Source organism: Syngnathoides biaculeatus, chromosome 8, assembly GCF_019802595.1.
Source record: "Syngnathoides biaculeatus isolate LvHL_M chromosome 8, ASM1980259v1, whole genome shotgun sequence".
Taxonomy (NCBI): Eukaryota; Metazoa; Chordata; class Actinopteri; order Syngnathiformes; family Syngnathidae; genus Syngnathoides; species Syngnathoides biaculeatus.
Genome location: NC_084647.1, coordinates 18,331,675 through 18,346,177, shown reverse-complemented (window position 1 = coordinate 18,346,177; position 14,503 = coordinate 18,331,675). Strand labels below are relative to the sequence as shown.

The 14,503-nt window shown below is 42.3% G+C and overlaps 1 protein-coding gene across 10 annotated transcripts in view; it reads right to left on the bottom strand.

The window, feature by feature from the left end:
* The window catches only part of tenm4 (teneurin transmembrane protein 4), a 298,762-nt gene that overhangs the window by 118,084 nt on the left and 166,175 nt on the right, over positions 1-14,503 (bottom strand). For all 10 annotated transcript variants that reach the window (XM_061826837.1, XM_061826843.1, XM_061826844.1 and 7 more), the window contains one exon: positions 1,129-1,393. In XM_061826837.1, the coding sequence (XP_061682821.1) occupies positions 1,129-1,393 (265 nt within the window). The remainder of the gene's footprint in view (positions 1-1,128; positions 1,394-14,503) is intronic.

Genomic DNA, 14,503 nt, shown 5'->3' with positions numbered 1-14,503 from the left:
TCAAGTCATCACAATTGTACTTGCTAGTATAGCATGATACTAAATAATCAAATCAGAATCATGATTAAATAGCTCAAATTAAGTCAAAATGTGTTTTTTTGCTTCGTCTTGCAATTTTATGACTGGTTTAGCGTAAAATAAGAGATACAGTGGTACCTTAACTTATGAGATAACTTTGCTCATAAATCAGTTTATTTGTATATCAAATCATTTTTCCCCCATTGAAATGATGTGAAATAATTTAATCAGTTCCAACCACCACAAAAAACACAACATACAGTTTATAAAATAGCAAAACAACAAAGTAATCCCTCGCTATATCACGAATCATTTATTGCTGATTTAGTGGCGCACAGAATTTCTTTCAAAGGTCATCCATCCATCCATTATCTGAGCGCTTAGTGTAGTGCAATTACTCACCTGCATATCTCTGATAATGTCAACTTTAAGGCTAATTTATTTGAAAGATGCAGCAATGACTTACAAAAGGTTAATTGGGCTCTTGTTCCAAGGAGAAATCAAAAACTATATTGAGTACCTTAGCCGTTTAAAACAAGCCACAGTCAGAGTTTTATGAATTAAATTGACAAATACCAACCTTAGCCTGACAAAAAGCGAATCCACACACTACACATTACAATATTGACAGAAAAAAATCCAAGTAAAGATCATCACTGCACTGAATTCTGGGTAACCACAGAGCTTTTTTCATTTACTTGCGTATGAGGAATGGCGTCAATCGTGTTTGCATTTGTGCTTGACTGTTTGTTTATTTTTACTTGGCTAGAGCAGCAGTGCATTTAAAGATTGCTTGTAAACACAATTTTGGTTCTCAACGCAAAATACAAAAAAAAAGAAAAAAACACAGACTCGAAAAACACTTTCACTGGGGCACTCATAAATAAAGATACCACTGTATGGTTTGCTTCTTCTAATAAAACTTGCCAAGTCAGTTTTTTTCAGTTGTATTGGCAAAAGATTTCCCTAAAGTGAAAAACTATATTCCTCATTTCATTATTTACTTTACTTCTTTTCAACACCAAGCGTATTGAGCATGAGAAGTTGTACTCAGTCTCACTGGAAAGAACCTCGCCGGTCATCATGGACACGGACGGAGTCGCACTCTACCTGGTCTCCAGCGGGATGTTGCTGTTGAGTAGCCAGTTGTCCGGGGTGCCGCCCGCATCCGGGGCGCCGCCGGCTGCGGGGCCGTCGGGGGGCGCCGAGGAGCCGCCGTCAGTGGGTGCCGGGCTGGGGTTGCTCCGTGGCGTGTAGTTGCCCCGGTTCAAGGAGTTGATGGAGGCCGCATGGTGCTGAAGGTGGTTGGGCGAGTGGGAGTGGGAGAGCGGCAGCGGGGGTGTGCGCAGCCGAGGGTGGTTCTGAAAGACGGCGTCTGGAAGGCAAAATGAGGGGAAATGCATTCAAATCAAATCAAGGTATTTCTTTTTTTTTTTTTTAATGCATTAGACCAGCACCCAATGCAAGATTTATGCCCCAAGCTATGCTGCATTAACAGCTGCGCTACCAAAACTCCTTCAGTTTCTCCATGAAATGTTCGGGAAAAAAAAAAATACCATCAGTTTCAGCATTCAAGATGAAATTGCGTAGACATGTCTGTCGTAACAGGAGGTAACAAAAGGTCTCAAGGACCCCTGCTTGAGGTAGAACAGGAACTGATGTCAATGCAGCTATTTTAGAAGCAGGTATCCTTGACACATCAGCGTTCTCATTCCAGCACGAAATGAGCAACTTGAAAGTGTCTGCATCAAAGCGTGTCATGATACATGATGGTCGCTTGTTTTCTATTAAGTACTGTCTGTACTATCAAAATCCATATGTAATGGAAATATTGTAGTGGTCGGGGGTATACTAAAGTCTAACAGCAAAAGTAGAAAGTGTCAAACAAACACAGAACACAATAAAAACACTATTTAGTCATCTTGCATTTTCACTTTTCTTGCCTACTCCAACAATTTGAAGCCTTTTATGACACACAGGAAAAACAAAAAAAAAAATCCGGAGATATAACCTGGATGCCATAAATTAGCGAGCCATGGACTCATTTAGATTTACAACGTGCATCTTTCATTGGCCATCTGCAAAGAACGTACCGGGCGCTGATTTACCTTCAAACTCGGCTTTGAACTCGGTTCAGTGCCACATATTTCATGGTCGGGAGCCCATACAAGAAGAGTGTTTTGTGGGGTGTGGGGTGTGTGTATGGGGGGGGGGAGCGCTACTGTATATCATACTCGTGTTGCGTCGACAGATGGCCGAGCGGGGCGCTTCCCACGTAATTAGCTCGGCTGCTGAGGCGGAGATGCCGCCGAAGAAAAGCGGCCGATGTGAGTTTTGGTGATGTCCTGCCTAACCGGAGCTCAAAACTGGACGGAGAGGATGATGGTAATTACGTACATGAGACACTCATCGACATGATGTCATATTCGGTGATGTACAGGACAATGCAAAAGTGCGGGAATTATTTTTCTCTATTTGTTTTGCTAGTAAGTACAGCACTGTAAACAGCAGTGGTAGCAATAATGGTAGTAATGGCAATTATAGCAGTTGTAGTCCATGATAATAACATTACGATAATAGTAATAGTCGGAATTGCACGGCTATTAATGATGCGGCTTTCGGGGTCCTTATTCCTTCGATGTTGCATAAAAAGTAGTACTGTTGATAAAAGTAATACTCGTGATAGTAATGGCGGAGGTAGAGGTGGTGGTGTTGGTAGAAGTACCAGTAGTAGTAATCTTGGTATCATTAATAATAGTAATTGTTTAAGCAACAATGGTTGTGGTGGTGGTAGAAGTAGTTATGATGGCTATAGTGGTCGTAATAAAAGTGCACACCCTCTTATACTGTTCAGAATGAACATTCATTCAAATTCATGTTAAATAAAAATTAAAATGTTTTCATTTTAATTTGAGTTGTACAGGTTAAAGGCCATCTGAATAGTGGAAATTTTTTACATCCCTAAAACCGAGTATATGAACATTTGTGTGTAGACTTTTTCAGACGTAAATATGCACATTTGTTCCTTTCTCATTGCTAAGTCAACCCTCTCGCTATGTAGTACGTGAAAGCTACATATGCTTTCATGCCGTTTTGTTGCTGTTGTTGTTTAAAATTTCAGAAAAACATTTGTGAAACAGGGAAATACAGGATGGCAGTTAGTTCCTTTGACACATTTTTTTTTTAAATTTACGTGGTGTATTAAATGTAACTGTGTATGTGTCATTCCACATCTATTCTCCCATTGTTTGAGCCATTGCTTTCAAAGTTACAAAAAAAAAAAGAACTGAAGACAAAGCGCAAAGCCAGGAAGCCTCGCCAATATCACTTAGCTAAAATCATTCAAAAGGACAGCTAAAAAAAAATTAATGGTTCGCTATTGACTGCGAGAAAAGAAAAGGCGATTCATTAGTTATTGCAGAGAAAGCCAGGATGACGACTCGGCCACAAAAGCCAAAAGTTTCACATGCTTTTATCGAACAGAAGCCCTCGTAGAAGAATGGGACTCTCTTCCATTTTTCTTTCCAGCAGATGCACGCGTCAGTCCAGGCCTCCTGACGCTTCTCTGGGCCACTAATTAAGCTAATGCACTTCATTAACACAAACATCTACCCCCCCCCCACCCCACCCCCACACGCTGACTGACAACACAACATGTGAGACACCCAACAACTGCAGAAGCACATACATGAATTACAGCTCCTCACCGCCATGGCAATTTTGCATTAAGGAATTATCTCCTAGAGAATACAGCCACGCTAGTATTGTAGTAGCCAGGTCCATTGTGGTGAAACAGTTGTGGTAGTAGTTATGGTGGTAGTCGTGGTAGAACTACTACTAGAAGTAGGAGGAGTTGTAGTAGCAAGGGCTGATGGCAGCTGTAGTAGTAGTATGGAAGCGATGGTGCTGGTAATACGAGTGGTGGTGATAAAAGTGGTAGCAAATATGAGTGCTGGGAGGAGTCACAGCAGTGGTATTAGTCGTTGCAAGAGTTGTTCTAAGAGAAGTTGGGGTAGTAGTTATGATGGTGGAAGTCGGAGTAGTAGTGGTGTTGGTCGCAGTAGTAGTATTTTTGTCATAGTTCCGGTAGTGGTAGTAGTGTCGTAGCAAAGCAAAGTAAAGCAAATGCATTTGTATAGTGCGTTTCATGCACGAGGTAACTCAATGTGCTTTACATGATTAAAGGCATTTGAAAACAAAGAGATAAAACATTTAAAATGGCATAAAAACAATACAAATGACAAACAAAAAATTAAAAAAAGACAATTAAAACCATAAACAGGGTAAGTAATATGATCAAAAAATGGATATATTCTAAAAAGCATAAGAAAAAAAAAAAGAGTTTTCAACCTGGATTTAAAAACATTCCGACTTGGGGCTGACCTCAACTCTATGGGCAACTTATTCCATTTGTGTGCAGCATAATAGCTAAATGCTGCTTCGCCGTGTTTGGTTTGGACTCTGCGCTCCACTATTTGACCCGAGTGAGTCGATCTCAGAGCTCTACTGGGTTTGTATTCCGTAAGCATTTATTTCATGTATTCAGGACCTTAATCGTTCAGTGATTTATAGACCAGTAGCAGAACTTTCAAATCTTATTCTAAAGCTGACTGGAAGCCAGTGCAAGGATTTAGGATTGGCATTATATGCTCTGACCGCTTTGTTTTGGTCAGAACATGAGCTGCAGCATTCTGAATGAGCTGAAGCTGTTTAATACTCTTTTTTTTTTTTTTTTTTTGGGGGGGGGGTTCAGTCAGAAGACCATTACAGTAGTCAAGTCTACTTGAGATAAAAGCATGGATGAGCTTTTCCTGGTCTGCTTGACACATACAAGACTTCACTCTAGATATGTTCTTCAGATGACAGCAGTTTTTTAGATATAGATAAGATAGATATAGTAGTAGTAGAAGGGGATGTAGGTAGTATGAAGGATAATGCAAAAGTTGATTTGCCTTGTGTCTTGGCATGACACACACCTACACACACACACACACACACACACATAGCAGCTAGCTAGGTTGCATGTGGAAGCATGTTTACTGGTCCAGGCCCTGAGCTCGAGCAAGGTGACCCCCCTAGCCCCATATGCCCCCACGGAAAACATACGAGTGTGAGCCATTGGCTTGGACAACATTAATCAAAAACTGTGGGGCTCCGAAATAAATCATTACATCTTGCTTAGCTCTGCGGCGCCCATGGCTAATCACCACTGCACTATTTCCAGCTGAGTAGCATTTGTCTATAAAATATAAAAAAAAAAAAAAACAAATAGAATTTGTTATGAAGGCAGTCAAGCAACAATTTCTGCCGGCTCGCCCCGAGCCCATTCTTTCCTGCACCATTAGACGAGTCTGCAGGGAAGCTCGGCGCGGGAATAGCAGCCGTCTCTCCCGGACTCGTCGGAGAGCTAACAAACACCTAGTGTAGCGCTTACAAACACATGGTGCCTTTACCGCTGAGCTCGGCTGCTTACTAATTGTACTGCTTGATATGTCACAAATAACAACTTGCTTCCAGGAGGCCTACTAATGGGGGGTGGGGTGGGACGGTTGTGATATGAGGGGAAAATCAAGAAAAACAGCATTATAAGGATTTAGTTTGTTGTGGTGCTGGCGATGTTATGATGTTGGGAGGTCTGATGGAGGTGCCAGAAGTGGCAGTGAATGAGTGGGAGTGTCCAGTGATGTCTTTTCCACTCATGTAGGTTTGTGCAAATGTACAGTGAAGAAAATAAGCATTTGAACACCCTGCTATATTGTAAGTTCTCCCACTTAGAAATCATGGAGGGTCTGAAATTTTCATCGTAGGTGCGTGTCCACTGTGAGAGAGATAATCGAAAAAGAAAAATCCAGAAATCACAATGTAGGATTTTTTAACGATTTCTTTGTGTGATACAGCTCCAAATAAATATTTCAACACCTGTCAATCAGCTACAATTCTGACCCTCAAAGACCTGTTAGTCCCCCTCCACTCCATATATTATCCTGAATCAGATGCGCCTGTGTGAGGTCATTAGCTGCATAAAGACACCTGTTCACCTCGTACAATCAGTAAGACTCAAACTTGTAACATGACCGAGACCAAAGAGCTGTCCAAAGACACCAGAGACAAAATTATAGATCTCCACACAGCTGGAAAGGGCTATGGAGAAATTGCCAAGCAGCTTGGTGAAACAAGCTCCACTGTTGGAGCAATCATTTGAAAATAGAAGAAGCTAAACATGACTGTCAATCTCAATCGGAGTGGAGCCCCATGCAAGATATCACCTCGTGAGGTCTCAATGATCCTTAGAAAGGTGAGTAATCAGCCCAAGACTACGCGACAGGACTTGGTCAATGACCTGAAAAGATCTGGGACCACCGTTTCCAAGGTGACTGTTGGTAATACACTAAGACATCATTGTTTGAAATCATGCATGGCACGGAAGGTTCCCCTGCTTAAACCAGCACATGTCAAGGACCGTCTTAAGTTTGCCAATGACCATTTGGATGAGTCATGGGAGAAAGTTTTATGGTCAGATGAGACCAAAATGGAACTTTTTAGTCATAATTCCATTAACCGTGTTTGGAGGAAGACAAATGATGAGTTCCATCCCAAGAACACCATCCCTACTGTGAAGCGTGCAGGTGGTAGCATCATGCTTTTGGGGTTTTTTTCTGCACATGGGACAGGACAACTGCACTGTATTAAGGAGCGGATGACCGCGGGCATGTATTGGAGATTTTGGGGAACAACTTCTTTTCCTCAGTCTGAGCATTGAAGGTGGGTCGTGCCTGGGTCTTTCAACATGACAATGACCCGAAGCACGCAGCCAGGAAAACCAAGGACTGGCTCCGTAAGAAGCATATCAAGGTTCTGTCGTGCCCTAGCCAGTCTCCAAACCTAAACCCAATGGAAAATCTTTGGAGGGAGCTGAAACTCCGTGTTTCTCAGTAACAGCCCAGAAACCTGTCTGATCTCGAGAAGATCTGGGTGGAGGAGTGGGCCAAAATCCCTCCTGCAGTGTGTCCAAACCTGGTGAACAACTACAGGAAACGTTTGACCTCTGTAATTGCAAACAAAGGCTACTGTACCAACAATGGTTTTCTCAGTTGTTCAAATAGTTATTTGCAGCTGTATTACACAAAGAAAGTGTTGAGAAAATACATACACTGTGATTTCTGGATTTTTCTTTTTAGAAGATGTCTCTCACAGTGGACGTGCACCCACGATGAAAATTTCAGACCCCTCCAAGATTTCTAAGTGGGAGAACTTGCAATATAGCAAGGTGTTCAAATACTTATTTTCTTCACTGTATGTCTTATTTTCATATTTCATTCATGTGATGCAGCTTGGAATTTCTCCCTAGTAGAGACTGATAAAGTCATTTGAACTTGATCATGGTAGCCATTTTAGTAATGTTGGTGATAAAAGTAGTTGTAGTTGTGTTAGTGGTAATGGTGGTGTTTGGATGTTGTGGAAGTAGTAGTTGTCATAGGAGGGGTGACGGGAGAAGTTGTAATAATGGTGGTAGTACCACTAATATGAGTCATAGCAGTAGTATTAGTAATGGTAGTAATATTATTAGTTGTAGTTGTACTAGTAGTCATGGTGCTGGTGTAGAAGCGGTAGAGGTAGGAGGGCTGGTGGTATAAGTCGTAGTGCGGGTGCTGGTCTCGGTGGTGGTGGTGGTGGTGGTGGTACTTGTGGTAGGAGTTGTGGAAGTACTGGTCGGAGTGGTAGTGGTGGCCACGGTAGTACAGTCGTGGTGGTAGTCGTAGGAATGGTGGTACAAGTAGTGGTGGTGGTAGTAGTTGTCTTAGAGGAGGCAGTATATATTTTAATGGTACGGGTAGTGGTAACTGTTTTAATAACAGGACTTGTAGCAGTGGTAGTCATATTAGGAATGGTAATAGTCATCGGAGCAGTGGTAATGGTGGTAGTAGTTGTACTCGTGTTGTTATTAGTCATAGTAATAGGACTAGTAGTGTTGTTAGTGTTTTACAGTAACCTTCAACTGACAAATAAGACTCATCGGCTCCGATTTGCGCGAACAAGACTTTTCATTCCCTCACAAATGATGTTATGTACCGATCTCTAATTTCTGAAAAGCGAGAGAATGAAAACGGCTGCTCGGGAATACTTAAAGAACAACAAAGTGTTTTAATAAGTTTAAAGGTGTTGAGAGGCTGTGGGAGGGGTAAATCTATCCATCCATCCTCCAAGATAAACAGAGCTTGGTTGTAATGTTATCTATAAATTGAGCTTTTCCTCGCCATCCGGAGCCATTAGGGCCGCCGCGAGCAGATGCCCGCCGCTCCTCTCCCGAGATCCCATGGATTTCCCGTCACCGTCCAAACAAGACGAGTGGTTATGTGCGCGGCTTTCTCTACGTCCGTCTGCCGTGCATCCATCAGGGAGGGCGCGGAGATTTTGTTATGGGGGGGCGGGGAAGGACACAGATGGTCCGCAATCATCATGCGATGGACGTGATGCATCTCAATTTGTGTCAGCAAAAAAAAAAAAAAAAAAATGATATGTCACCATATAAAGGGCATTAGCCACGCTCGTCGTGCTACGACAAGAATGGAAGTTGACAAATTTTCTGCCGGCTGCACTCCGCCGACAACAAATTGACATCAAGGAAAACAGCCTGCCTGTGAGCGTGTGAGGCCGCGGCTCCAACTAAACGACATCATGGTATCATATTCTCATTTAAATCCTTTCAACAGCAATAAACATCACACTCATTTTCTGTTTACTTCGGACTTATAACCACACCGAAACTGCATTTCGGGTCACTGAAAACTGAAGTTCTGAAAAATGAAAAATCAACTAGCATGAATACTGAAAAATGTGTCAGATGTTGATGACATCACATCCTGCTCCATCATCTCCTGAGGTGAGCTCTTTTGATTTGATTACATGTCTTTTGACGAAGTGTGATTTCAGAATGCAAACAGTTTTAAAAAAATGTTCTGAGAATACTGAAAGAAAAATAGAGGAACTGTGATGAAAAAAAGTTTTATATCATTTGGAATATCCTCCCAAAATAAAAGAAAAAAATAAAAAACACCCGACAAAATTACAATGAAAATATTGGGGAAAGGCGCCACGGTGCGTCAGCTGGTAAAGCGTTGGCCTCACAGTTCTGAGGACCCGGGTTCGATCCCAGCCCCGCCTGGTTGGAGTTTGCATTTTCTACCCGTGACTGCATGGGTTTTCTCCGGGCACTCCGGTTTCCCCCCACATCCCAAAAACATGCAACATTAATTGGACACTCTAAATTGCCCCTAGGTGTGAGTGTGACTGGTTTCAATGTGCCCTGTGATTGGCTGGCAACCAGTTCAGGGTGTACCCCACCTCCTGCCTGATGACAGCTGGGATAGGCTCCAGCACTCCTTGCGGCTCTTCTGAGGATAAGCGGCAAAGAAAATGGATGGATAGATGGATATTGGGGAAATATATTGTTTAAATATAAAACCAGACCACACAGCACAACAAATTTCTTGAAAAATGAGTAAAATTCAACATATAATTACATGTACCTTTAAAAAAGGTTTTAAATGTAATCATAAATTCGAATGAAAAAAAAAAACATTTTGATTGTGGTATCCATTGGCTGGCAAGAAAGTGCTGGGTTTAAACAAACTCTTTGTTGTGAGTCCACATGACTTCCCTTTTTTTCTCCATTTGTCATCATTGCGCCTTTTTCCTAAAATGTCTTTCTTCTGGCTTCTGATTGGCTGACGAGGCCGCCTCCTGTTGCTTTGTTATGTGCATGGCGAATGTCTTTTCATGCAGGCAGATTTAGATTGTAATCCATATATGAATGTTGGGGATGGGGTGGGGGGGTGGGGTTAAAGAATTGAAATCTGTCCCCAAAGTGAGATGAACGTGAACCTCAGCTTTGAGCGGTGACCTCCTTAAAAGCACATTTTCTTCGCCCTTGCATATACAAGGGGGGGATGATGCAGCAGTTTGAGAGCTTAGTTGAATTCTTTTGCATCATCCCCCTCCCCTCCCCATGTTCCCCCAGTCCCCTCAAGGCTTTTCGCATGCACGACTCACCATTCCAGCCCGGTCAGGTGTGAGATGCTGGAGGGTGGGCGAGCCCCCTTTTTTTATTTGATTTTTTTCCCTCCAGCAGACGCATTGAGGCCCCACACTGGTGCGGACCCCCTGCCGCCGGGCATTAAGAGATGCTTATAGCGGGAGGTCGGCTTGTCTCAGATGCGGCGGCCCACACTGAAAAACCCACACTGCAGCCTTCCAAGCTTCCCTTTACTTACCTCAAAATCCTGCGGAACACTTAATTCCTGCATGTGGGCTCCGAGATGACCCCAGGCAAATGTGATGCAATGCGATAAAAAGCCACCTGCTCCGCAGTGCAGCACACAGACTGCGAGCTTGTTTACTGACAATTAAATACCAATAATGGAAAATAATTTACCCCTGCTCTCATCTGGCTTTTTAATCGCCGGTTGGTGCGCCATAAAAACACCTGTGAGATGTCACGGGAGCTTTTTAGCGTCCCCTTCTATCAAAACTTTCACTGGACACAACCTCAAGTACACAATATATCATGTTTTCAAACATTTATTGAGCCAAGACACTTTTAAAAAAATAGCATAACTGCCATTTGTCAATTTGAACTTACTGTTACAATATAAATTGCTAAAAATTGGGTTTTTATACTTTATGTCGATTCAATATTGAGTCATCTAGGTCTTTGTAATCCACAAAGGTTGGACCCATCTTGTTTTTTTTTCATTCATTCAAAAATGAATAAATGAATGAATGAATCAATCAGTCAATTCTCCTATCAGACTAACTATCCATCCATCCATTTTCTTAGCTGCTTATCCTCACAAGGGTCGCGTGGAGTGCTCTAGCCTATCCCAGCTGTCAACGGGTACACACTCAACCGGTTACCAGCTAATCGCACGGCACACGGAGACAAACGACCAACCACACTCACAATCACACCTAGGGGTAATTTAGAGTGTCCAATTAATGTTGCATGTTTTGGGGATGCGGGAGGAAACCGGAGTGCCCGGAAAAAAAACACATAAGCACAGGAAGAACATGCAAACTCCGCCCAGGCGGGGTCGGGATTGAACCCAGGACCTCAGAACTGTGAGGCCAACGCTTTCCAGGTGAGGCACCATGCCACCCTAGACTAACTACTTTATGAAAAATTGATCTCTTCTTGTGTGACACACAAATTTACTCAGTATGAGGTTTGGGCCCATTTTGCGGAACCCTTATTCTGTTGGATGGACCTGGCGCAAATAATTGTGATCACGTCACTTTTCAGGCTTGAGACTTTTTGCCAGTCTAGTCATGATAGCCAGATCTTTGGTATTTCACGTTGCTAAGTGAAACAAAACTCAGGGGCCGACGAAAACTTCAGATCGGCCGCAATTTAGTACGGTCCCGCTCTCAATTATAGTATATGTAGTTATAATCTTTGGGCGCTATTAAAGGTCACCATTAAACTTTGCCCACACGTGAACTCAATTTAGCGTCACCCGTCTGTCAAGTATGAATGGTTCAAATTTGGACAAAATCACTCTGGAAAGTAGCCCATGGAGCAAATTATGCAGGAATGGCCACTTGATTCAAAAACTTCCCGTGTACTTTCGCTAATGGCTTTTTAAGGCTTTTGCGTGGGTCACGCCAACCAAATGTTGCTAGGTGAAATTGGCTTCTGGGGGTGAATGTTTTAAAATGTCAGTGAATGGGGAAAAATAAAGAAATCCATTTTCAAGAGTGCTTTCATGCATGTACAGGCCCTAATAATGCTCAGTTTTGAATGACACGGTCTGACAGGTATATAAAAAAAAAAATGGTACAGCGTGTACTTTCTTCCACACAGAATTCAGCAATGGTAGAAGCAAGTGGACAAAATCTCTAATGTCAACTTTGTCTTTGAAATATTGGTATGCAATAGATTTGGCCAAAATTACCCTAAAATGGACATTTCTTGTTTGTTTTACCGGATGGATTTTTTAGAATTTTATGTGGGGCCATTTTTGATTCCTATGCCTTTCCAAATTTCATGCAAGGTACATGAAACTGGAAAGAATGGGAAATATCTACGATGAAACAAAAAAAGAAAATTTTTCACATTCACACATGCTCAGACCCAAATAATACTCAGTTTTGACTGAAGTATGAGGTGGTGTAACAATGGCACAATATGTATTGTCTTATTGGCAAAAAAAAAAAAAAATTCCAACCATACACTTTTGTTAAAGCAGTTCATTAAAAAATAAATGAATAAATAAAAAGACAAACAGAACATCTGATTCATCTGCTTCAATGGATGATTTCACCATAATTGCACCGTCAAGTGATGTTGGTGCAATGCAGCAACTTTTAGCCGCCTTAATGAGTTGTGTGGCTGGAAAAGAAAAACAATGCGGGGGGCTTCTCTGATCTCCTTTGTGATTGTAATTAACTCTTTGCTGCCCGTGAAGCTTTGTTTGCATTCGCCCAGAAAGCAAAGCACATTAGGCATGACGTGCTCGCTGTTGGCATCTAAAAACTAATGTGGAACTAAAGGTGGAAATGAAGTCCTCGCCGTTCCGTAGCTGTTGTCCCCGTCCTGACAGCCCAGAGGCAAAGATAACTGCTTCATACCTATGCAAAGCGGCCATTGTTAGGAGGGCAATCTGCCGTGGAAGAGAGCATCAACCCCACCTTCGCCGCCCCCGTCCCCTCCTGGATCGCCTCGTCACGGCCAGATGACCACCAAGTCACCTCTTGAGGAATTAAGGAGGAGATTTAGGGTGGGATTAATAACTCATTCCGCGGGGGGGACTTTTTTCTTCTTCTTCCTCGAGCAGGCAGGCGGCTGGGACACTTTTCAGTTTGATGTAATTCGAGCCTTTGGGAGCTCGATCAATTATTAAAAGCGTTTCATTTTGTGATGTCCGGAGGAGGAGAGTTGTCATTGAGGGATTGAAATGCAAAGAATCTGTAACCTTCTTGTTTTTTATCATTTAAAAAAAAAGTGTAGAGCGACAAATGGGTACTGGCAAGCTATTAAAACAAACATTCTGAATCAATTAGTCTTCCCTATTCTCTCTTAGGGCCAATTAAATACTTCCGTATGATTGCAGTATATAACAACAGGAAGCAGAACTGGAGGTGGCAGAAATGAAGGTGTTGAGGTTCTCGCTAGGAGTAACCAGGTGGGATAGGATTAGAAATGAGCTCATTAGAGGGACAGCCAAAGTTGAAAGTTTTGGAAACAAGGTTCGAGAGAGCAGACTTCGATGGTTTGGACATGTTCAGAGGCGAGAGAGTGAGTATATTGGTGGTAGGGTGCTGAGGATGGAGCTGCCAGGCAGAAGGGCGAGAGGAAGACCAAAGAAAAGGTTGAGGGATGTTTTGAGGGAAGACATGAGGGCACTTGGGGTTAGAGAGGAGGATCCAGGAGATAAGATGGAAAAAGATGACACTCTGTGGCGATCCCTAACGGGACAAGCCGAAAAGAAAAGATACGATGCAAATAACTTTTCCTCTTGAACAGAAGCCATTTTTTTTCCAAGAATAAAGTTCCATTTTTTTTTTTTAACAAGTAAGGGCATATTTTGTAGAATCATAATCAAAATGATCAAGAAAAATTCCAAGATACGCTTTAGCTCTACCTCCTCAGCTAAAATTTAAGCATACCAAAAATGCAAAGTTAAGTTTGACTTGACTCTCAGTTATTGGCTGTATTGGGTAAAGGCATAAAATCGATTTGATGTCAATGCAGTCTGGTTGATTTGGAGCCAAGTGAGGAAGTGACCCACCTGTTGGAGTTGGAGGAGGGCGGGGGCACAATATGTATGAGTTGGAATCTATTATCAAACAGTTGGAATCTAGTATCAAACAAGAAGAACAACGTGAAAGGCGCAAGACGCCATGAATGGGCAACTGCGAACCTCACTTTTTCAGGGCAAGTGAGAAAAATGATCAAAGATCGATGTCGTGCTCCACCCACATTAAATGGCGTCGGTAAAAAATGTTGCTAATTTAGCATCATCCCTTTATCCAGGGCGCCTCCTTTCAATCCGGGATCACGTTGGCAAACTCCAAAGGAATTCAACCAAAATTGTCGATTCAAGCCAAAATGGCCGATTCCGCTTCAATTTCAGGATGTAGGTCCTTGAGAATTTTTCAATTATCGAAAGTGGTGTCTGAGGCTAATATTGTCGGGGCTACTGAGTGAGTTTTTCCCATCTATCTTGTGAACTTGCACTAAGTGGAAATCATTTGAAGGAATTGCCTATTAAGAGTAAAGTAGAAATGCTGGAATTTCTCCCCAAAATGGCTGACTTTGTATTCGGTTTAGTCCATGGGGCCTTGAATCTTTTCCATGTGCCTTGTGAAGATGGACATGTCCACCCAATTTTGTATCAATCAAGGATTACGGTGTTGGGAGCTGATATTTTCCAGGAGGTGCTACTTTTTGGGGGTCAAATTTAGGACACCTAAAATCCCTAGATTT